The sequence below is a fragment of the Manacus candei genome, unplaced genomic scaffold, assembly GCF_025592945.1.
Source record: "Manacus candei isolate 608988 ecotype Guabito, Panama unplaced genomic scaffold, ASM2559294v1 h1tg000050l, whole genome shotgun sequence".
Taxonomy (NCBI): domain Eukaryota; kingdom Metazoa; phylum Chordata; class Aves; order Passeriformes; family Pipridae; genus Manacus; species Manacus candei.
The window spans coordinates 23,837,641-23,863,844 of record NW_026138098.1 but is presented as its reverse complement, the minus strand read 5'-3'; the positions used below and the strand labels follow the sequence as shown (position 1 = coordinate 23,863,844).

The following is a 26,204-nucleotide window of genomic DNA, read 5'->3' as shown; positions in this document are numbered from 1 at the left end:
TAGTTCATCTTGTTAATTGCATATTCTTATTTTAAATTTTTGCTTTTGTCTGTTCAAAACCAAAATGGTTCTTCTTTATTTAGATATGAAGAACAAAAAAAAAATAGAATCGTAGAATCATAGAATGGTTTGAGTTGGAAGGCAACCTTGAAGATCATCTAGTTCCAACTCCCCTATTGTGGGCAGGGACACCTTCAACTAGTCCCAGTTGCTCAAAGCCCCATCCAGCCTGGCCTTGAACATCTCCAGGGATGGGGCATTCACAACTTCCCTGCACAACCTGTTCCAATGCCTCACCACCCTCGCAGTCAAGAATTTTTTCCTAATATCTAATCTAAACCTACTGTCTTATCAGTTTAAACCCATTCCCCCTTGTCCTGTCACTACATGCCCTTGTAAATAGTCTTGTCCCATCTTTCCTGTAAGTTCCCTGCAGGTATTGGAAGGCTGCAATTAGGTCACCCCAAAACCTTCTCCAGGTTGAAAAAACCCAATTCTCTCAGCCTTTCCTCATAGGAGAGGTGCTCCAGCACTGATCAGTTTGGTGGCCTTCTCTGGACTCGCTAGAACAGGTCAGTGTTCATCCTATGCATGGGGCCCCAGAGCTGGATGCAGTACTCCAGGTGGGGTCTCACCAGAGCAGAGGGATGAAATCACCTCCCTTGAGCTGCTGGCCATGCTTCTTTTGATGCAGCCCAGCATACGATTGGCTTTCTGGGCTGCAAGTGCACATTGCCAGCTCATGTCCAGTGTCTCATCCAGCAGCACCCCCGAGTCCTTCTCAGCAGGGCTACACTTGATCTTTTCATCCTCCAGCCTGGATTGATAGACCCATGTTGTAGACCCTAACCATGAAGTTCCCTTTGTTACCTTCGTCTCTGATTTTTACCCACAGACTTTCTACCTGCTCATGGCTGTTTTTCAGAGACAACTCTTCACACTTAATCCCTGTCTTGATGTGGAAGGCAACCCCTCCACCTCTCCTTCCTTTCCTGTCTCTTCTGAACAACCTGTACCCACCAATAGTCACACTCCAGTCATGGGTTTCATCTCATAATAGTCTGAATCAAGATTTAGATGTTATTTAGTTGTTCCTTTAGGAACGTATTTTGAGTAGATTTTCCCTTTCTGATTTGGTTTCGGGTTGGTTGGTTTGGTTGGTTGGTTGGTTGGTTTTTATTTTTTTTGCAAATAACATGTCTGATATTTAATGTCACAGTGATCTCATTACAGTTTCAGTGTAGCTAAAATGAAGTCCTACTTGTGACCAACCTGAAGAACTGGCCTAGGGTGCTGGATAGTCTTTAAAAAACCCCACCCTGGTATAGCTCATAAGAACAGAAAATTAATTATTTATATTTCTTTTTGTGACAAAGGTCATTGGGTGCTCTTTTTTCTAAGATGAGAGAGAACTGAACTGATACACTGTGTCATAATTAATATCCCTTCTTCCAATTACTTTTCAAATAAAAGTATATTAAAAGAAACACTAATTTGGAGTCTTATGTTTAAAATTAATGGTTTCACAGCAAACATTTCGTACTTCAAATGTCTAAACCTTTTCAAAGATTAAAGGAAATTAGTGTTGGCATATTTCATTAATTTTTCACTGCAACAAGAGGAAATGTGGGACTAATTTCATTTATATGGATTAAGAAATGTGTCGGTTTTCCCATTCTCGCTCTCCAGGGCATATTTTTACTGCAAGGCCTGTCATGATGACATCACGGATCCCAAAAGGATAAAAAAATGTGGCTGCAAACGGCGTAAGTAATATTTCTATCACTCCCTTCCCCTCCTTTTCATGAACTGTTCAGCCCTGAAGAATACCTATACATGTATTTACATGTTTTACTCAGTGGTACAGAAAAACTAAGAAATAAATGCACAGCAACACAGTAAGTGCCATTTGCATTTCGGAAGTCTCCATGTCTTTATTACATTTCACACCACTCACACACCTATGTCTTCATTAAAAAATCAGTTAAGGGTCAATGCTAGCAAAACCTGAAGAATTAAGTCAAGCTAGATCTGATTGTGGAGGTTTCTGAGTTAAGAATTAGCCAATGGTGAAGTTTTGCTATCATTCATAACATGCAGAAATCCAGTATTTCAATAGTTTTCTTTACAGTAAAGAACTTCTGTCTGTCTTGCTGAATATGATTCTGTAAAAGAAGCAACTAGGGAATTCTATTATATCATATAGCTATTAAAATAAATCATTTTTTAAATAAGTGAACAGTTTTAGTGGAGGAAAGGATTGTCTGGAAGAAATTAAATATTAGTGCCTCATATATATCCTTTTAGCTGTAATGCTAATATTAAGTTTAGGTAAGTTCTTAAATTGTTTGGACAGTTTTTCGTGAAGAAATAATTGAGTTTTGGAATTGAGACCAGACTTTGCATCTGAATTTTTATAAATATGTAGCAATTAGCATTTTACCTATCTATACTTCAAAATTATTTTCCAGGGACTATCACAACCGCATTTTGGCCAAAGATGTGTTTGACCCATGCATATTTGTAATACTGATAGAAAAATAATTTAGGGATTCATTCCTGAATGGATAAATGAATATTTATGTGCATTCTATGGTATTCTGCCATGAAAAAGATCACTCAGTTCAAAAGTACTGATTAGGTAAATTGAAAGAAATCAGAAGAGTTTGATCATGTCTGTTTTGCCACTATTTTCAAAAGGGAAAAAACCCTCTTATTTATAGTTTGAGTCAATTTTGGAGGACAGAAGAAGCCTAAACTGGACATTCTCTGCCTTTATGGAGTGCCTGAAGTGGATGAATTCTTGAAGATGATTTTGAAAAGAAAAAAAATGTCACTGGAGTTTTTTTAAAAAAACTCCTGTCCCCCCAAAAAAACAGGACTGTGGAACAACAGTATAATTGAGAGAAAGCAGCTGAAACACCGACAGAAAATGATATTTATCTTCTCAGTAGCCACAAGGAGAGCAAAGCACATGGAAAGCATGCCTGATGTGGAAGGAATGTATGCATTGCCTAACATATTGGAAAAAAATTGTTCAAGAACAGTTTATCCATGTGAGAATGTGACCTTTGAACTGCTGCCAAAGCCAATGAGTCTGCTGAGTAAGTTCTGGTAAAGCCAGTTACAGATGCCTCAGGGTGCCTGTAGCTCTCAAACAAAATCTTTTTTCCAAATTACTCAACAGTTAAAGAGAAATATGTTACCTGTTTAATTTGATCTGGTTCTGTCAGGGAAAAAAAAAGACCTATTATATTTGTATTTTCTTCTCTACTCTTCCTTCACATAATGCATGCTTTTTAAACATGTTCTGCTAAAAAAAATAAAAAAAATCCCCAAAATCTGTCAGTTTAATGGGAGGTCTACAATTTTCATTGTCATTTCTTAGAAGATAGGAATCATGAATTAACACTATAAAGGGCAAGAGCCCTTTTTTGTATATTAATGAGAATCAAGGTAACCTCCTCAATACTAGGAAACCTGGAAGGAGACAGTATCCTGAAACTCAGCCAACACAATGGATATATTACCAGCAGTAAGGCCATGGAGAGGCAAGAGTAACAACTTCTGTGAATAGCAATAGGAAATGTTACAAATGGCATGGTCACACATCAGTCCAATAAATGAAAGGGTGTTGGACAGATGAATAAACAAAATGATGGAGTTAGTGAGGCAGAAGAAGGAGGCAGCTGTCAGAGCTGACACAGTAAGCACTGAATGTTAAGGAGGGAATCCTCTGAGTCAGATAAAAAAGGAGGAAAAACATGGTCAGTGAGAGTAAAATCTTAAATTTCCCTTTCACTGTCTTCCCTCTCCCTCAATCTGCCCTCTCTCCTCCCATTTCCTAGACACAGATAGGGTCACAGGTACTGTGATAGCAGGCAGCCCTTAGTACACCTGAGAACAACTTTCTCTTAGGGCCATGATCACAAGTATTAGAAATAATACAGTTGCTTCACTTTTAAAGTACTGTCAGTAAGCAGAAAATTTAAATGAAAAATTTCAACAGTAATTAGTGATTTTTGGTTCTCAAATTTTATTGACGATCTTGAGATCCCTTTTATGGGACCTGTTTTTTTGGGGTTTCTTTTGGGTTTTTTTTTAAGGTAAGTCTTTAGTGGAGCCTGTTATTCACATAAAATATTTTAGCTTTCAAATCACTAATCACTTTTGAAAAACCTTAACTATGTTATCCCTCTTTAAGCCGCACAAATCATTGTTCTTAAAAATGCAGTCTAACCAAAACAAAGGATGAATTGAGAAAACTCTTTCCCTATTGAGTTAGAAAACTGTTAACTGATCTGTCAACAGCTAGTATGTCAATTTGGTTTTCAAAGACACTTCATACAGTCACAAATGCATCTGTGTAGTCCTATATGTTAAATATGTATTTTAATTAGGGAGTAACATAGTAATTAGAGGCAGCTGAATGCAGAAAATGTGTAAGATTAAATGAAAGGTTGTATGTAAAAATATTGACACATTCAGGTGAATTAACCATGAAAGAATATCTTTACATGGAAAACTTAATTATGGTGGCATTAATTAATGCAGCTTCCCATGACACTACTTAAAACCCACATTCTTTAATAATGCATCTGAGGTTGCACTTCAATTTAGATACTTTCTGAACATTAGCTTGTGATATTGTTGGGGTCTAAACGTGAGTCTGACCTACATAGCCATTTGTCTAAACTTGTTAGGCCTAATGTTAATAATTCAGGGCAGATCAGTACATTTCTACAAGGCTAGGGATAATTAATGTAATCTCACTTTCCTTTTGCAGTTTTCTTGCCATCCTTTTCTCCTTACCCATCCACTCCCTGAATAACATATGAATGCTGATGTCACATTGTCCAAAGAAATACTTGTGTGGAAATTTTATTCACAGATTGTTAATTTTTTTTCAATGTTTTCAATCTCTTTCTATTTCATTTAACTGTAGTTTTTGCAGCAAGAGGCCAAATATATGTATATATTTATATAAAATACAGCCACGTTGGGATGAAATCTCTAAACTGGATTACCTATTCCTCCTGTTTCTTTCATTTTGTGCAACAACTATGGTCTAATTCTCTATATATTTTTTCCAGTGACAGTGCTTGCTGTGAACGGTGGGGGTTGAACCCCAGAGGGGACATATCATGTGTACATTGATGTGTTTGAAGGAATTTCTTGTAATCTATGACAATTGACAAACTTTTGATTTATTTTTCCTCTTGCTGCCTTGGAACACGGCCCCTACTATATTTTAACTGCACACTGATAGTGATCTATTGTGAGTAAAAATGGGTTCCCTGTAGCCCAGAGTGCGGTCCAACCTGTCTTTCTCTAGCAGAGAGTATTTTTGTTCAGTATTTTGGTTCTTTTTTTTATTTATGTTGCATGTAGCAGTGATGTCATACCCACAAGTTTCTCATTGTTTACACCAATGGAGATTAGGGTGACATTGAAGAAAATACAGCAGTTTTCCCCTCTTCTACCTATTTACCCCTTTTTTCCACACACTTATTTTTTTATCCCTATTTGAAAATGAGATCTTGGGAATAGTATTTTCTTGAAATTATTCTAGAGATATCTCATGAATTCTTAGGGATATCGGTTAGGCTGGGGTAACTGCCACTGTAGCACTGTTGGCCTGGTTAAGTACAATTCGATTAATTGTCAGACCTTTGTTCAATTTTTTGGTACTTTGTCCTTTCCATTGCATAGCTGACACAAAGAGCAACACAGCAGTCTTTTACTGTCCTTATCTAACTTCTTTTTCCCCATTGGTAGAATAGAAAAAAAGTTGATGGGGGAAAACTAGACAATGAATTAACTGTGTGGCTAACTTTTATTCTATAAACCCCGAGATATCTTCAACAGGAAACAAGCTACAGTGATTATTTTCCTGAGCTTACTGGTTTGGAAATTAATTGCATAAGTAGACGCACACTAACTTTTCAGGACCTTAGCTGTAAAGTTTTATATTATTATTATTATTATTATTATATATAGAATAGGAACTTTATAGACCACTTCATGTCAATCTAGGTCATACCACTTTAAAGTGTACAGAATCTATGAAGGCTCTCATCAACCACTATTTAGTGTGTACACTTGTGATGATTTAAATAAACACAGCATTTGGGACATGGAAAGAATTTGCTGCAAAGAAATGTACTGGTTATAGGGCAGCGTTGAGATTATATGGACTTGTTCTTTCAAACAGCAAGGGGCATCAAGTATCTCATAACTGCAGTGTGGCATTACTGTACCAGATTGAGGCTGTAACCATACCATGGAACTGCAGCTATTCTAAGTAAGTGAGGCTGTGAGACTTCTTCAGCATTTTACCAGATAGTCTGGATTTATTGTGTGAACACACTTCAGGTCTTAATCAGGACTGAGATACTTTTTCCCCTCTCAACTGTACACATCGTGGGATCTTGCAAAGAATCAAGGAAAGATTTGTGCTCCTGGCATTGCATGATAAAGTGCTGGCTGTCTTGAAATTGCGATGGCTTGCATTATGATTACCATTATTTTCTATTTATCTTATTGTCGTGCCTGCAAACTATCTAAAGGACTGAAATCCTGTTGTGGAAGAAGGAGTTCAAGGAGAGAACAGAATTTTTTCCTGATCTGTTTATAGGCTACCAAATGACACAGCAGAAGATGGGGCAGCAGAAAAAAAGCAGATTATGAAACAGATCAGCATGATAAGAATCAGTACTAAACCAGAAATAAACTAATTTCTATGGATAAAATGATGAATCCTATTAACTTTGAGGCAAAATAGTAGAAATAATTTGGATTTATTTGGAACAATGTATTTATTTAAAACATATTTCTATGTTGAGGCCTTTCTGAACTATAGAAAATAGTTTAAATAGTAATAAATAAACAAATAAAGGAGTTCTTTATGCTACGAAAGAATTGTAAAGGTCATGTAGCTTTGGTTTGTTTTTTTCCATTTCCCCAATAGCTTCAGTTTGTTCAATGATTATCTTTGAGAGTACACTGGCTGAGAGTCTTCTTTAAGGTAATGAAAGAAAGGTCATGATCAGATTTAAAAATTAAAATGAATTGGTCTATAAATGTGCCATTACATCAAAACCCATGAGCCATTCTTATAGCAACTAAAATAGGGCAAAATGTCCACTCAGGTCTCCTGGTGTTTTTTACAGTTTTGACAAAGAACAGCACCTTTTGAATTGGAGCAAACAAGAAACCAGTTGCTTTTCATTGCAAAAATTGCAAGACAGTGAAGATGCTCAGTTGCTAGTCTTGAAGTTGTCTTGTAAAATTAAATAACGGAGAGATAGCTTTGCCTGTTGTGTTAAGTGAAAATAAATCCTCACAAACATGCTGCTGTATTTTTCGGGAAACTGAAACTCTGCTGGAGAAGTCCTGTGTGTATTCCAGTCTCATGATACTAAAACCAGCATCACTGAGAGATGATCAGGCCAGTCTGGTCGTCCTTTAATGCTGCTGATATTTTATGCATAGTTTGGATCATGAGAACTTGATGAATTGAAATGGCACTGTGCATTTCAATTCTGAAGTGTAGTGGGACCTTTATTTACCATTTGCTGGTCAAGAAACCTCCACTTCCTCTTAACCAGCTGCTACCTCGTAGAGATCCACTAGATGTCCTCGGAGATCCACTCTTGTTACTGCTGAGGTCAGGGGAAACTACCGTAGTGACGGGAGGATTACGAGGATGGGGTAGACTCTATGGTCAAAACAAAAAAAAAAAAAATCAGCAGAGATGAAGGGACACTTTGTTCTGCTTGCCTATTTTTTTTTTTTTTAAAAAGAGTTGTTCCTTGACATCTTAGGTAGAGAATAATCTGCAGTTTCCTTTGCTTATTTTTGCAGCTGGAAATATTTCCCATTACTGTTTGTGAACTCTGAGTAACACCTCAGATCCAGACAATCTAGACATTTGAACTGGACTTTTTGAGTTTTTGAGATGAGAAAGTAAGGTACTGCCCAAAGCTTAGACATCTAGGGCACATTCCTTCTTTATTAGAATGGAAGGCTACTGCCTTCTGAGAAAAATTGCAAAAAAAAAAAAGTTCTAAATGTATTTATTTACTTTATAAGTAATTGAAAGAAATTTTGCTGTCTTTTTGCTCTTAATGAGTCAATGAGTAGTTCATAGATGCCTTGTTTTCTTAGTAAATTATTTAAGCAGTCTTATCTTCATGTCCATGAAAACTTTCCCTGATATTTTTACTAAATAGTTTTAGAAGTGCTGTATTATTGTCATTATATTAAGTAGAAGGATCTGTTCCTATTTTTTAACATTTATTATTCACTTGAAAATAGGGAAGTAGTTTCCTTTTTGTCCCAAGTTACATTTTCACCAGTATCAAATAACAGTTCTATTCAACACCCATAACGCTTCCAGGCATAGAAATTAGTTGATTCTTATGCAGGTTCTACAGGTGTCAGATGAATTTAACACTCACCCAAAGGCTGTTCTTAAGGTCCCCCTGTCTCTCTGATGATTTCCATTTTTTGTTAATGTTTATGGAAGTTTTACAGAAAATGGTGTGTGTGTGGCTGAACCATTTGAAATCATTTCTGTCTCATCTTTGATCTTGTCTCTAGTCATCCCTACTAATAGTACGTGTTTTGTTTTATTTAAAATAAATAGTGTATTTGGTATGAATGTAACTGACTGTATAAGAGGAATGAAGAGTAACAGCATGTTTTCTTTCCAAAAGTTATTGCTCTGATATGCAGTTGCTTATATACTGGTTGAAACCCTTATAGAAAGTCCTTTCTGCTACTTATATTTCCAGGTCCAAGCCTGTTTCCTGCATGTTAATGATGTGAAATATTCAAATGATGCATGATCTCCAGAACAACTGACAATAATAGTTAAAAACAGTCCCTGAAGGGCATTGCTTTTGAGAATCTCCATGGTGTCCTTCCCCTATTGAGCAGAAGGCCATAAACTTCCCACTTTATTGGTTTAAGTCTGATTAAAATGATACAAAAAGTTGTCCTTCCCAACCTTCTTTGCCCTTAAGGATGATTTCTTTTTAATTTTCATAAATGTGTCCTATCCTATTATTGACTGTTGACAAGATATGGCTACAAGTAAATGAAAACCAGGGACTGTTACTAACCAATGACACAGCAGTTGAGAATTTCAGTGTGCTTTGCTACAGCGTTTGATTAGAAAACGTCCTTCAAAACAGCTATAATTAAAGCAAAATGGGCCTGCCTTTTACCTCACCTACTGTTACTGTTTCACAAATGCCCTTTATTTTTCTTTAATTTCCTTAAAAAAATAAAATAGGCATACTGGAAAGACTTCCACACTTTTGGTAACTTATTTCACTTTTCTTTTGCTGTCCGACTTTTCAACTTTAAAGAATGTGATGGGAAGAGTTAGACAGAGGGGAAACCATGGGAAAACAAATGCTGTTTTGAATTTTCTGTGTAGTTTGAATGTGTATGCATCAAAAGCTGCAGCGGAAACCTTCTTATTTAAAATCCAAGCTCTGAGGAATGATGTACCATGCAATGAACAAGCCTGATGCTGCATGATGACTTTCCGAACAGCTGTAAGATAACTCTACTAGGATGCTAAAAGAACATGACATTAGTCATGTGGGCAAAGTTTTAGAGGAATGGAGTCGCTGCTGAAGAGATCACTCATTCATCTCCCTCAATGCCTGTTTTCCACAATCATAATGTTACCCTTGCTTGACAAGTATACTATATGGCAAGTCATCAAGGCCTTAGAACAGGACTTGACCCATTTGAGTGATTTCAATCCCTCTTTCCTGGTGACTGTGGGATTAAGAAACTGGAAAAAAAAAGATAAATATTTTTAAATTTAATGTCATTACCATAATGCAAAAAACCCCATCCTAAACTGAAGGTACAGGCCAGAGAAACATTACCTTTTTTCTGCATTTGCTTTTAAGGTTTTGTTTTTGCCTGTCAATGTTGTTTTGTTTTTAGTATAATTGAGTCAGTTCAATCTAAACCATTACCAAAAGTGTTGGTTCAGTGCAACATGTGAAACAATCTAAGTGGCCTTTGGATTTCTTCAGATTTAAACAATCTGTGATTCAGATAACATACAAAATTTAATGATGATATTTATACATACATTTATGAAATAGGATGCTGTATATTTCTAGAAATACATAACAAGGACGTTCGATTGACTGAAGGATTAAAATGTTTTAGCTAACCTGCCACTTGTTTTGGAATTAGTGCCTAATTCTACATTCAGTTATTTGATTCTTGTTTGACTTTTGAATCCAGAGCAGAAAACGTGCCAATGATTGATTCAGCATGTTTCAGTGGACCAATGCTCTATGTGCTTTTGGTGATGCCTTATTTGTGAACTGATCTTAATGTAAGCATATTTACCATTATTAGTTGTGTCTCTTATATGGGCAAATTTTGGTATTCTGTCAAGAGTTAATTTTAATTCCTGAAGATATAATGTAAGCAAAATTTTTCAGAAAATTTTATTAACATCTTGTAACTCTTTAGTGATGTGTAATTTATTGCAATAAAGGAGTTCCTTGGCACAGTTTAATACAGGGGAATTATTATCCTATATTTAAGAATAAATATATTTATATATATGTATCTATATGTGTGTAAGTGTATAATGTATATGTGCGTGTGAGTGTGTGTATGTAAGAATTTATGTGTATGTGTGTTTTTGTGTGTGTATACATACATATATATATTTATAGAAAAAAAATCTCAAATTTTTACAGGAAAAAGGATACAGCAAAAGTATCTAATGGATTAGCAACTCTTTTTTCATTTAAACCCAATAGTATTAATTGTGCCAAGGAGAAAGTATATTCTTAGGATTCTGTGCTTTTACTATGTTCTATTTGGATCCAAACACTTGACTGTAAACAGTAATTCTTCCCCGTGACTGCGGTCACCCTATAAGACTGAACAGAAATAAAGAGCAATTTATCTTTTGCCCTACTTTTAATGTACAGCCAAAGCGTTATCAATAATCTCATTGCATTTTTTTTTCCTGGGTCAAGACTGTTAACATTAACTAAGGCCTGTATTGAATCCCTTAAATTACCTTCCAGCTGCCTTGTTATATATATAACCTTGCCATTAACCTGCTGCTCTTCCTCTCCTCCCATCCAACACATGGTTATAGCCAAGATGTCCATCTACAAGAGAATGAAACTGGCATGTTGTTTTGATTGCGGACGCTCTGAGCGTGACTGCTCTTGCATGTCAGGCAGTGTACATAGTAACATGGACACCCTTGAGAGAGCCTTCCCACTTTCTTCTGTCTCTGTTAATGATTGCTCCACCAGTTTACGTGCCTGTAAGTTTTAACACCAACACATGCTGTTCCATGTCTGTGGTGTCTGTGGTATCATCCCCGTCTTGTGTCGTACATTGTAGTTCTGTGGATTTTACTGGGCTGATGCTTTTTAAAAAACCAACCCCAAATTTGATTACAGCTCTGTCTTTATATTTATGTTTTAATTTATTTTTAATACAGAAAATTTAATTCATTATTTTGCTTTGTGTGCTCTTTATAAAGCATCCTCTTGCTATAGTTTGCAGGACCTTAGTAGTGCAGTTTGGTGACATCTTTTTTATTTAGTCCATACAGTACAAATTGTCATTAATTAAAAAATAAGTGCTTCAGTGGAGGAACAGGCCTGTGTCTAAATATCTGACTGTTGCTAAGCAGGTAGCTAGCTCTAATGATGGTGGTACTAGAGCACCATACAGTTGGCAGTGAATAAATATACAGGATTCAAGGTAGTAACTGAAATATAGTAGCTGGAATTCTATCCTATACTGCTATTATTATCTTTAGTTTTGTGTGTAGCCCTTCATTCTCAATAAGGCAGAACCTTCCATGTAATATTGAAACCACAGAAATATTAGTAAAAATGGTTGTACTTTTTGTAGTGCTTTTTCAGAAGGACTGGCCTGATAGAAATCCCTGGTACAAACATTTTGAAATTAACTGTAGAATCTGTCCCATAGGACAGTAACTATCTGAAATATGCCACAAAAGCTCTTTTGAAAGATCAGAGTCGAGAGGGAGAAAACAGAGAGCTTAGAATAATTCTGCATAGCTGTTAATTCTTTTGGTGAACTATAGGAATTCCAAAGCTTGGTTTATCAGTGTGATGTCACCAATTGAGGAAGATTGTTAAACAAAATTATTTTTTTGGTTTCATTTTCTTGTCTTCTTTAGTCATTCATAACAGGCAAAACTATGTCTTGGGACAGGAACTGTTTTGCTTTCCCTACCCAAATGGCAAAGAAAACTATAAAGTTATTCAAATACATCTATGAGAAGATTTTGGAGTTTTGATCAGGAAGCATGTCCGCTTTACATTACAAGTCTTTAAGTACAAAAGTACCTTCCACTATGAAGGCTATAATGTAGTTAATAGATTATGCATCTGGTTGTCTTTTGATGCTTTGTGTATTTCAGTATGTAGTCCAAGTGGTGAATGACTTTGGTTTAACTATTTTTTGACATTTGAGCTATTTTTCCGGTCACAAATATAACAATGCTATAAATTTTTGTCTGAAGACTGTGTCAATTGAAATTATTTTAATAGGATTTCTTGGAGATTTTACCAGAAATCTCTGTATCTGTTCATAAACTCCTAGTTATCTGCTTAGTGACAACTCATATATCACCTCAGGGTGGATGGTTCCCAGTTTTAAGTCCTGTTCTAAATAACATAAGTTTTTATCCTTTTAAGAGACCTTTATCAGAGTAAAATGTAACAAAACATATTTTGTTCAGAAAAGTGAATGAGAAACCTTCCTGTATTGAGAATTGCTGGAGGCAGCTACTTATACAGTGTAACAGCCCCAGTAACACAGTGCCTGGTATAGTTTGTATTCATACAGACTGCTACAGAGAGTACGTGGGTGGGTCCTGGCACTAGTGTTAACAGCAACTAGATTAGGATAAATTAATACGTCTCCTACAAGTGGATAAAATTTTTGCCATTAGCACTGTTTGGCAAGGAAAGAAAAACTAATTTGTAGGTTTACCATAGCTTTCAAGTCCACTTAAGACTCTACAGGGGCAGATAAAGTAAACATTTTTGATTGCGTTGCCTGCTGAGCCAAAAACTTCCACAATAATGGTATTATTTCCAACAAAAACCAATGCTTTTTGGGAAACACGTTAGATCTGTGTTACATTTTGAAGGATAAGTGATATTGACAGCTTTGAGGATTTTTAGCATCCTATCCTTCAAGGGCCTTTTCCCCTCTTCATCACTCCATCAAATCAAAAGAGATCTCACTCTTCCCCTTGTGAGACTAGTCACCTTTGACTGGTAATAATAAGTACGAAAATCAATACCAATTCACACTCTGTGCAAAGCAGCATAAGCCTTTCTTTTCCAATTAAAATATATATATACACGCAACGTTGCACTGGCAGGGCTTCAATAGAAATCAGTATGTTTTCTTTGCAGTGCATAGGGGTCGTGTGATGCCCATCTTGACAGAGCTAGTTAACTCAAAGAATGGCAGTGAGAGTCAGCTTTTCATTAAATATGAGCAGATGTGAAATGTAGAGTGTTTGACAATTAGAAATGGCAGCAGCAGGGCCCCAGAATCAAAGTGAGGTCAGATTGGTGGATCAGATTACCTCTCTTACATTCTTTAGTTGTTCTGAAAATCATTTTGAATTAGTGTCAGTGGAGCCATGATGGGTTTTGCCCTTTGTCTTTTATGCTAGGACTGTATTGTTTCCCCAGACACTCATTAAAGGTCATTATACTATTACAGGGCTTGCTTTGGTCGTGGTGCCCCAGTTGAGTTGGTTTGCTTCTACAATTGCTTAATGCATTTCTTTCTTTCTTTCCTATATTTTTTTTTAAACTTCTGATTATAAAAGCAGGCTTTTTTTCCCAAGGCAAATAAAATCCCAGACCATTATATATATCTTCTTGAAACAATGAGTAGTTTTGGTTAGAATTAGTGCTGTTTCTAAGAATCTGATGTTGAGTAGAAGATATCAATTTACATATTCAATGATGTACACAGGATTTAGTCTACTAATTGCATAATATGCAGAGAAAGTAACACTTGCTGCGTGTTTTCCACTGCAAATGAGTTTCTCTTTTATTGTATTGTTGTTTGTACTTCCAGCAAATGAAAATCATATTTTGATTATATATAATTACATTAAAGGAGCTATTGAGTTTATAGGCTGTTTTCTGGAAAAAATGCATATATTTTTTAAATGTAAGGAAATATAATTTTAAATCTTTTTTTGTGTCTACATTTTTTCAGGTTTAGCTGCATTTGGTAGATTGCTACATGAACAGCAGTCAAATGGTCCAAGTATTTTTTGCACTGGAGACTCAAGTCAATTAGGGTGAAGAGAGGCACTTAACCTCTGAAAAAGCTAGGGGGGTTTATACAATGAAATTATGTTATTAATAAGTGTGATGTTTCTGCTTAGGTCTATGCCAAATCTTGGGGGATGCCATTCAAATGATTAAGTGATACAGACAGAAGCTTAACCTGAATCATTTAATTTCTGTGTTTCTGTATCACCATATGTCTGTGCTTCTCGGGAACATCATAAGTTCAAGTTCCTAAAGGAAACCTTTTCTAAAGTTGTTACTGTGCCCACTGCCATGGGATTCTAAATTCCCAACGACATATTAGGCCCAGGCACATCTAATTCAACTTGTGAGAAAACATGCTTTGGCAAGCTCTGGTAGTTCTGAGAAGCTTTATGTGAAGGCTTTTGCTTTAGTGAATATCGGGGATCTCTAGAGACAAAATAAGAGATTAATTATTACTGTGTTTTGAATGCAGGGCTCAACCCAAACTCCTAGCCATCTTATGTGGAAAGACCATGTTAAAACAAGTTGGAGAAAGCTTAACTTTTCAAAGTAGCCAAAGCATGTATCTACCTGTGTACTAGACCCAGTTTAGAGCCATATATTCCATATAGTCTTTTATTGTCAGCATGGGATTTATGTTGTACAGACAAGTTGGCTGCTGAATCTCTCTCAAGGGACCTAAAATCCCATTCTGCAAGATTAGGTGAACATTTTGGGTAACTTGAACAAAGACTGGTACACGGTGCTGAAACAATGCGTGGCAGTGTGGTTTAGCAAGTTAGCTCAAGAAAAACTCTAACTTCTTCATTGACCTGTGTTACTTAGGGCAATGTAGACTTTACCTGTGCAACTTTAAAACTGAAAAAAACAAATTCTATAGTGAGAGTTGAAATGATATAACTGATTTAGCCAGAGAGGTCAATGCATAACACACACAGACATTGGTCAGTGTATCTAAAACTCCTCAGTTATATTACTATGTTTGGGCTTTTCTAAATGGTTTGACTGTTAAGTCCTGACTTCTTGAATAACTGGCTGAGGAGAAATCATACTCTTTATTTCTCCTGGAATGCAGGGGACATATCCTCTGCTTTCTATCCTCTGCTTTTCTAACCTACTACTTCTCTAGTCCTGCTGTAGTAGCCAAGACAACAAGAACTACTTGCTTTTTCATGCATGAGCTAAGGTGCAGGAAGGGCCTGTTTGTGCCCTATCAAAAGACAAATTTCAGTGCTAGAATTTTCTGTTTACCCTTTAGCAACAATGATTTTCCATTTACAGGATGCATATACCACCTTGTGGTAGCTAGAGACTCTGAGATTCTCAAACCAGCTATGAATATGATCCCTTTTACATCATATTTATAATGCTTTGACTATGAGAAAGTGGAGTAGTACCACTGCTCTCTCCCACTACACACCTTTTCTGAGCTGTGAGACTTCCTGCTGTGGCCACAGGAGGCTTTGAAAATCTTACTTTTACGTATACTGCATAAACACTTTCTTTTTAATATAACCCACTGATCTCTCTGTGGTCACACCGTCTCCTCTTTGTCCTGAACAAAAAGCCAACAGTACACCTTTAATGTTTTGAGGAAGAAGAAATTGAAGGAGGAAATAAGTGATTGTGTCTTCCTGTAGAGGAAAGACAGATGCTGCCCTTCTTGAACAGCATTGTAAATTCATAAGTAAGTGATTATAACTGGATTGCTGCATTTTATGCAGCTCACTTCTATGGAATGACCCCACCTCTGTATACTGGAGAATGATAGAGTGCTATGTTGTGTAGACTACTTTTTTTTTTTTTTTAAAGAGATTAATGAAAATGGAACATTAGAATGAGACATAGTGCCAAATAAATTCCTGGTAATTCAAAGCCACAGAGAATATAAACAATAAGCCAGTGAAACAAGCTGTGTGTGAAATATTGATTTATGTAAAATTGGTTCCAAATATTGTCCTTTCAGGGTGACAGATTTTTACTTTGGTTACATCAGTTTCCATGCATTCAGTGTTGTATTCCTGGGAATTGACATGACTGTGAAGTTTCTTTTAAATACCTCTATAAGACTGCATGGTTTCCCTTTCAAAATACTGAAAATAATGTAAAAATGGACACCTGTGTTTATTTTAGTTGTCATTTTTTTCAGAAAAAAATACTATTTTAGATAACTCAGTTAAGATACAAGACCAGTACAGGTGAGGGAAAAAAAAAAGGTATATACATCTTAACATAGTCTGTGTTGCTACTGGGTAATGAAGGAAACCAACTCACCTTCCTTAACCATCTTATCAGAATGATCTACTGTCAGGAAAGCTGGTATTACTAAAACTGGACAGTGGGGTTTTGAAGCAAATAAAACCAGACAGTGGAACAATAAAAAACAACAAATGTGGGAGAAACCTGTGCTCTTCCATAGAGGTTCTCATGGTGTAGCCATTGATATGAAGTCAAAGCTTGCACATGCTGGAGATCCACCATGTTTGCAGCCAGCTCCATAGCCTGTGGCACTGGTAAATCAGAAGCCAGACACCATGAGATCTGCTTTTCTGGAACTGAAAAATTACTCTTCTATTTTCAAACTTAGTTTATATCTGCAATTCTGTCTAACCTATTTTCTTTCCGTCTTCTTCTCCTTTTTACAATCATATAAAAGTACATGCATGTGTTTCCACTAAAGATAGGATGAATTGACTCAATAAATGCGATCACAGTCTTATCTAACATTCAAGAATTGCTTGCTGGAACAGTGGTTTCACTGAACCAAGCCTTTGATTTGTCTGCCTTTCTTGCACTCTTGATGTACAGCCCTCCAGGTGATCCTCTCGTTGATCTACAATACATTTTTCTGTATTGCTAACATAGTGATAGAAGCAGTGATCAGAATGGGCTGGTCCTGAGACTCCAAGAATCTATTCTATCTCTTTTTTTATGTGTATGAATGCACCATGATTTTTATACTTCCTCTTCAAACACTGAGGAGATGACATTAATTACAGAGGGAGGAAAAGGTAACGTGAAACAATAGGTATTTTGCCATAGGTGACTTCAAGTATGTAGTTTGACTATAACATTCAAAAAATCAATCCCATTTATTGTTCTATGCTTTAATAAAACCTGAGTGCTGATAAATTATTTAACTTTCTTTTGGATATAGTATGAGCATATAGGTGAATACTGAGGTGTAGAAATGCAGTAGTAGAAAAAAACCCAGAATGATCCTTCCAAACACCAAGCTGGTTTTTTTAGAAGGTAGAATGGTAAAAGTGAGATAGTCTGACTCATTACTAGATAATATAAATAATGAAGCATGCACTTTTTCAGATCAGTTTTGTCATGCAGCATGTACCACTGGGCTGATGAGAGTGACTTCTGACCAGTTTGTGATGTCTGTGACAAGGAGATGAACCCTCACATCACCGTGGGATGGAGGCACTGCTAAGTTTAGCAGTGAATCCTTTGATGAATTGGGAAAATGGGGAGAGGGAAAGACCAAGAAGTCTGCATTAATTCCTTTAGGCCTTTACGTTGAGTGGTGATTCTTACCAGGGTCACAGGGAAGGGACTAGTGAGTGGCTGGCTTTTATGGGGACAAGTTAGAAAAGATGCCGTCTGCATCCTGTGGAATGAATTTAGCAGAGGGTCTTATGCAAGGTGACATGGAAATTATGTTTGCATTTTTAGTTCCTGAGTGTGGCTGGTTGTCATGAAACTCACCATGACAGTTTCTTACCACCAGGCAGCAGATTCTTCCTGTTACCTCCGTGGTGTGGGACAGATGCTAGCCGGTTAGGTCTCCTTCTCTACTGTTTCCCAGCTATTTCAAGCGACAGATGCCAGAGCTGGCTCGGTTTCAGCTTGAGCATTTCTGTCATAGCCCTGCCTTGAGCCCAAATTCTGACCTTTACTATATGAAATAAAGTATTTATGAACAAGCAGTGGCTTGATCCAGAGCAAGCTTAGAGCAAATGTCAAGTGTCAAGTCAGTCTCCTGCCTCCTTATACCACCTGCATTAGGAACCTGGATTAGACCCTAGACTACAGCACTGACTGCCTTAGGCTTTATGGGTCTGGAGAGACATAACTTATTAACAAAGAGTTATTAAATTTTTATCAGTTTTATAACGCAATGTAAATGCCTTCTATGAATCTACATTGTATTCATTATCATTTAAAACGTTAATTAAGTCAAAGTTGCATTTAATTTAGTTCTAAATGCGCCTTTGGGAGGAAGCTTTTAAAAACAGCTGCAGGATTGAGAAGCTCATTGATGCTGGGAAGTTGTTAGTAGCACTTTTCAGGATAGGTCCCCCAAATTGATTGCCATTTTGAGTCTTAGCTAATTTGTGTGGATGTTATTGGGCAAGGTCTCAAATTAATATTGAACCAACCAGAGCAGAAAACTATCAGCTCATACTAATCACAGAGACACTTTGATATGTAATTCCTGTTCTTTTTAAATTATGTCAAAACTAAAAATTTTGATTTGTAAAACTTGTACATCTCATACTCTTGTGTTGAAAGATTGGGGGTTTTTTTCCATTTTATATCCTTATTGTTTGTATCCTGTTATAATTCAAGTGAAAACATATTCATTAACTTGGACTATTGTCCTTTAGGTTCACAAAAAAAAAAATCTGGCCTAGGTCTTCTACATTTCATGTAACCTGAAGTTACTGTAATATGTAGATGGAGGTGCTCATTGAAGTATACAACAGACCACAATACAGAAGAAAAAACAGAAGAAAGCAGGAAAAAAATCAAATACAGTGGTTCTGTCACCTGATTATTCCACTGAGATTCTTACCATATTTAATATATGCATAGCTTTATTCAGGTGAGGAGTCACATTAGCTATTGTGTGACCACCTATATACATATTATGTGATTCATACTTCTAGAACTGAAAGCAGGGGCAACCAATGTATTTCGTACATAAGCTAGGAGAATCTATTGAAATAGGAGCAGAAATCTTCAGATTTATCAGAGTAGGTCCAGCAAAATGGTTCAGCCCCTAGTCAGGAAGTCAGAAGTAACTCGTAAGACAATTTTTTCTGGGTCTTTACTGAGTACCCAGAACCTTCCCAAGCATTTGTATATGCCAGGATGCATAACCTCATGAATTTTTTATGTTCTGCACGAAAAGAGGAGATTGTTGTCACATAACTCCAGATGTGGCTCTTGAAGTGCCACAAAACAAGCACCCATACTGTATCATTGCTTTGATTGGGGTTATAGTAGACAGGAGGGGGTTGAACAGAATGTATCATAGATATATTTATTTCACTATGTAAGTTCTATGTTGATAATATACTTTTAAAATAGGTTAAAGTTCAGTCATAATTTTGCTGTTTGAGATTATTCACCAGCCTTTGTTAGCATTCTTTTTTTATAGTGCTATGATACAGCTTTCCTTGTGATATTTTATGTATTACTGAATCCTGTAATGCTGTGATTCACTTATTATCCAAGATTTTCCAAAACATAATGTGTACTACCTCACACACACATGCTTCACTGATACTGATCAGATCTTGTTAGCACAGTACGATTATTCTGAAAAGGAAGAGTGAAAAAAGCGTTATTACTGTGTAAGATGTGGCCAGTGTTATCTGGTTAAACACTCCTGTGTACATTTTAGTTTGACTGGAAATTCTACCTAGGCAAATGTGAAACAAAAATTTCACAAGGCAAAGATCCCAGTCTTGACTGTGCCGCTGGCTTACTACATGCCTGTAGTTCTTTTTCCACCCAGAGACTGAAAACATTGTGTTCTCTATATATTATATTACATTTTGTGCTAAGAAGTGCTTTACATTTTGAAGTCCTGAATATAAGCCTGATTGTCCTTTTGACATAGTTATTCCCCTGAAGAGGCCAATTTTCTGATCTTTGCTGAAGAAGGACATAGATACACAGCAAGGAGGAGAGGAAAGTGAAATAGGGTACATGACAGAAAGAAGTGGCAAAATTACCATGACTGCCTTGCTGCTTAGGGACATTTTGAAAGGGGATACTATCTGAAAGGGCAGGGATAACTTCTGTTTATCTGCATCAGTAGAGAAGAATCTCTTATGCCATATTTTAAAAATCATCTGCAGTTTTTAGCTGCTTCTGAACTTTAATTGGAATGAAGACCTTGTTTGCTGCTGAAGGAAATCCAAAAAATCATTATAGCATCTTTGATCTTTGTCATGCAGTTTCCTTTGTTCGTTCTAGCATAAAAGATTTTGCTTGCACTAAGCATGTTTCTTTCTCCATTCCCATGTTCCTGATGTTATCTTCACTCTCTAACTCAGTGGTGTTATGTGTTCTCTGACACGGCATGTCTGACAATATGGAGAGAGATTTTACATCACCATATGATATGGAGGAAGACTGGTAACATGAAATGAAGGCTCTGTTTTTGAGCCAACTCTTGCCAGAATGAGGTGTGCCATCTAGCAGTGGAGATGGTTTATTCTAAAATTAGACCTTTTTCTGTAGTACTTACATGATCCCTTTTGGGATGTACTGCTTGGACTTTTAGTAAAAATAGCAGTCATGACTTATGGAAAGTAATTTAGAAGTTGAGATAAATACACTTGCCTAGCTAGTCTATTAGCTGATAGAACCAAGGCTCTAGAAAATAATAAAATAATAAAATCAATTGCAAGTTTTGAGCCTAGTGTAGAGATAATGCTTATTCCTGTTCCATGAGTAACATGCGTTAAAATCCATAGTTGCAAACTGACAGCATATTTCATTAGCAGGCATTTGTCCAGTGATAATTTTTCTTTTATTCATGCTTTACATCTATTAGAATTATTCCTGATCTACTGAAACATGCAAGGACTGCCAGGTTCTCTGTGACCAGTCAATCACAAGATGGGTGGCAGCAAAGTGATACAGTATTTATTTAGAATTGCAGGGTGTGAAAACGAATATAATTCATATGACGAGACAGCAGAAGGGTAAGAAGAAGTGAGATACAGCACTGAAGAGAACAGGATGTACTTTTCTGGCTTCTACTACAAATTGTCCCTTACTATATATGGGGGACTTGTTTCCCAGATTTTCAGATGACGTGCAAATGTTTCTCACCAACAATGGACTTAGACTCCCAGCCATTCTTGTATTTTGTCTCTTTTTACATGCAAAACTACTTTTTCACTTGGTTCTGAATAAAACCAATAAGCTTTCCAATGTCAGAGCAGGCAAAAAATGAGCAAAATATATTTTACTGCTATGCTAAGAACTGCTTTTGATATTCCACAGAAAAATATTACATATTTTCAGAGTGCTACTCAAATTAAATTTTAATTGTCAACAAATGATGTTTTTTGTAAACTGAGACATGAAAGTATTTTTCATTTAATTTTACAAAGAAAAAATTTGCTGAAAATTAAATCAGTTTGCATTTGCTAAAGACCTAAATTTTTCAATAGGTCTTAAAAGATGGATTTTTTTTCACCAAAGCTTTTTGTTTTCTATAAAAGAGTCATTCAAGGAGAAATGAATATATATATATCTATATATACATATGTAAAGCATTGTGTGTATTTTGATTATTTGTATTGGAGAGTCTCACTGCCCTGAGTAACAAGATAAAACTTCTTGATTTCTTCACTCAGACAAAGGAGAAAAGATGAGGGAACAGTAGAGTTGGGACAGATGTCAGTCTCAGCACAGTTTCTGTAACGGTAATGACAGTACAAATATTGCAGAGACTGGAATCAGTAAAGTGATCCTACCTATCTGATAGGATTCTTCCATACAAGGAGTCCAACATACAGGCATCTTACACTTTGGAGGGTTACATGACTCAGCAGAAGCCTTTGGTTATGTTTGGAAGAGAAGTAGATGAACAAACAATTTACAGCGTCAGGGAAGACTGAAGCCAAGAATCTGATCACATAGTCTAGATTTGTCTGACATTACATGGGTCTGAAATTCTGTAAGAGCAGGAACTGGTATTCTTTTAACCCATTGACACCAGATTGTTCTGCTTGTTGATTTATGTAATATTAATTCTGTGCCATATCTGCACTTCAGTATGTCATTATCGTGTAATTCTGCCATTCTTAGAACTCCCTACACCTAAATTTGCCACTTTCAAACATGGAATTACTTTAATTTTTGTTTTGGATTTTCCCTGTTACCACCACCACATGTAATTTTTTATTATAGGATTGTCTGTGGAATACTGTCTGCCTTTCTGTCTTTTCTGAATAATCACTGAAAATACTATCTCCTACCTGAATTAAAATGCATACTCTGTTTTTGGATTCATGATTTCTAATGTTAGTATGTCTAGTAGCTGATCAAACTTTAAAGGTCTTTTTGATTGGCTTATTGAATCTTTGAATGCTGCAGCTCGTTCATCCATAGTTTTACTGGTACCTCTCCTGATAAATAGATGGTGAAACTCTTGGTTTTGCATTTAAAATTGTAGCTTGAAGGAATGCAAGAATCATATCTGTAGGCTCATATATTCAGGCTCAATACTTAAGTCCCGCATACTCCTCAGGAAATATCCTCAAACTGAACCTTGGGTTCCACAGATTTCCTCAACAGTATCCTTCAGTTCTGCCCATGAGGAATATAAAATATGTCAAAATATCCATTTGGTTTTAATCTGCCTTTAGCATGTGAGTCTTTTGTCTGCCCTCCTCTTTCTTCTCAAGCAGGACAAAATAAAACCCTCAGAGGCAGAGCTCCAAGCAATTTGCTTTTGGAAGATGACTTTCTTGACAGCTGTCAGTGTCCCCTGAGCATTGGATTTCTGGATGCTTTCAGTATCTGACTCTCAAAACATCTGGCAGAAACTGTATTTCCAAATATATTTGCATCTTGTGGCATTTGTGGTTGATATAGTTACTTTCAGGGTAGTAACTGACCTGTAAATCTTATTGAATTTTATGCATCCATTTTTTTCTTTGTTGGAGAGGGTTCCTCACCTCCAGGTGATTGTGGACTTTATTCTGAAATTGGTGTGATAATATAACAGAAATGCTGGCAGTTCAGTGTTTTCCTGCAGAAGTGTCTTTCCTTTTTTTTTTTCTTGTTTTATCAGTCTTTCATCCTTATCATGCTACCTTCTTTGAAAAGGGACATCACTTGTATTTAATTTTATACTCACAGAGTATAAGTGATTTCTGTGGTATAACACTGAGACACCAAGTATTCTGTAGGACAAAGCTAAGTAACTTGAGCAGCTAATTCAACACTTTGATGATCCTCTTTCAAAAATTCTCCATTGCCTTCTTTCCTCTCGTGTCGTTGCATTGGGTGCTAACAATGAGGGTGCTGCTGCCAGGTTACCTTCTCTTCTGCTGGTAATGTCCATAGTCTCATCAGGGTTTGGTTAATGAATCCAGAAGTACTTAGCCTGATGCAGTTATGTTGGATTAAGTTTTCTTTCTAAAGCTGTTCCTTGTCATGAACTAAAAGAGGTTGGCATCTCTCTGTAGGTTTCGTAACAAAGCGAAAACTAAAAGGAAAAAATATATATAATTTCATTTTTTTAAAGAAAATGGACATCAATTTAGTTTGGTAGACTCAGTATTATTTTCTTTCTTTCTCCATTGATAGCCTGTGTACTTTTATACCGTTATAGTTTGTCTTACATAATGTGAGATGGCACGCTCTCCCTTCTTACAATAGTTCAACCCTAACTCCTGCAGAAATTTCAGAGTTATCAGTACGGTATTTTTTTAGTAATAGAGAAATTATCAGAGGGAATTTGTAACGGACATTTTTTTATTTCCTATGGAAGTATTTTGATCCTGTTTAGGTTGTATTTGAAAAACAGGATCCATCCTTTTGAGTATTCTTTCCGTTAGAGACCAAAATGATGTTGTAATTAACATTGTTATTAATTATCACCACTGGATTTCTTAGCTTATGCTTTATTTTCCACCTTATGAAATTGCTAGCCCTTGCTTCCCCATAGGAATTGATTTCAGCCAAACTACTGTAAGCTTTGGCAGAGATGGGATTATTAATTTTTTGTGGTTCTTTTGCAGATACAGTAGACATCACATTTTCTTTCTTCTTTTTCAGTTATTATTGTGTTGTTTTACTTTCCTTGTTTTGCCAGCGTTTACATAGAAATTATGTACTGTACTCCCCTAAATTTCCATAACAGTTAATTATATTCCATCTCTATTTTTGCTATTGCTATTTTTGCTATTGTTTTATAGATTTAATCTTAGTTATTTATATCTTGTGTTGGTTTTATATTCATATATTTAACAGGTGTTATTGTTTTTTTTGTTGCATTTGTTCAGAGCAAGAAAAAACCTCTACAAGAATGAAATACATTGCAGAACTCACTAAAGTAGGGAGCACTTAGAAAAAAATATACTCATTTCTTAGTATCATGAAGAGTATTTAACTGTATATCTGTAAGTGATAAAACCAGCATATGTAATAATAGGCTTTTTAATACCACAGGTTCAACCTATTTGATTAATTTGAATGCTTACCCTGTGACTTACAATAGTTTGCACAAAATAATTTCTGTGTCAGCAGTTAACATTCCCTGCTTTTATGAAAACCATACTTCAGCTAATAGAGTATTGTTAAACTGCAACCAATGTGCTAAAAATCTCCTCCGTTAATAACATTTCTATGTATAAGAACAGCTGAGAAATACTGCTCTATATTCATGCATAGATTTGAAGACAGAAAAACAGCAATGGGGCTTGAAACTCGCTGTAACCAGCAGGTGGTGGTGCTGGATTAGAAATCAGTAATGACTGAAAAGCCTGCAAGAACTTCACTGTATTGCTTTGCTGAGGAAACAATTTAATTTTAAAAAATTGTAATATTTCAGATGGTCAGTTTTGACTATATAGAATTTTTTCCATAAAGGTACATACATTGTAAGTACTTGTATCTAGAACCAGTGTGTACATAAATATGCACAGCATTTTATAGTTAGTTTACATATGAAGTGATATTATGACCTCACAGGTAACAGTCATATGAAGACTCCATCCCACAGGAATATTATACCTGAGCCTGAAAGAGTATTGGGGATCACTGAGTCTGATGCTATTAATGCTTAACAAATGGAAGTTTTTCCACTGATGTGGATGAAAGCTGGATAAGACTGAAGATAAGAAAGCCAGAGTTAAATGTCAATATTTCAGTTCTTCTTGTTCAGAGACACAGACACCTCTACATCCTTTTTACAAGGGTGAACGCAAGCCAAAAGGGAAAAGAAATTCAATGGTAGCAAAGCTTAAAAATTAAAAAAAATATGAAGAAAACCCCAATTTATCACTGGCATATTAACCACCTAGTTAAAAAAAAAAATAAACCACCTCAGCCACATCCTCTCAATTGTGTTTTCAGAAGTAAGACAACTTATTGGAAGAACTAAACCAAAACCCCAGCTTTTAAGGATACAAGGGATTTATAAGAAGTTTAGGTAAATCTCTTCTCAGAGGCAGTGCTGACAGGGGGACCTAGTATGTCTTGTCATGAGCAAGGTAGATAAAAGTTATTTCAGTTTAAAAATTTAGGATATGCAGGTGGGAATTGCTCTGAAAATGTGTATTGTTAAGATAAATTGATACTTTTGACTGAAAAACAAAATAATAATTCTAATTAGATTTCTGCAGTATGAAATCTACACATCCCAGTGTTCACAGGAATAGCAAGACCAAGCTTAAATTTGTGGAGTCTGCATTTAACTATTGCTTTCCTGTGCCCTGAAATACTCACTCTTCCTGACATTCTATGCAGTAAATACACAATTTCTAATCCCAAGGAGCAGAGTAATCCTGTGCTTACTTTTAACCTTAGTTACTTCTAGTTATTGCATTTTTTTCTCTGAATTTAATGGAGCCGAGGAAG

General features: G+C 36.1%; 1 protein-coding gene across 33 annotated transcripts in view; it reads left to right on the top strand.

The window, feature by feature from the left end:
• KCNMA1 (potassium calcium-activated channel subfamily M alpha 1) overlaps positions 1–26,204 on the top strand; it is a 460,281-nt gene that overhangs the window by 351,229 nt on the left and 82,848 nt on the right. For 19 of the 33 annotated variants that reach the window (XM_051800818.1, XM_051800821.1, XM_051800820.1 and 16 more), the window contains one exon: positions 1,690–1,766. In XM_051800818.1, coding sequence (XP_051656778.1) covers positions 1,690–1,766 — 77 coding nt within the window. Of the gene's footprint in view, positions 1–1,689; positions 1,767–5,269; positions 5,279–11,158; positions 11,333–26,204 lie in introns of all 33 variants that reach the window. The other 14 variants (XM_051800822.1, XM_051800825.1, XM_051800848.1 and 11 more) reach the window with 2 other exon arrangements.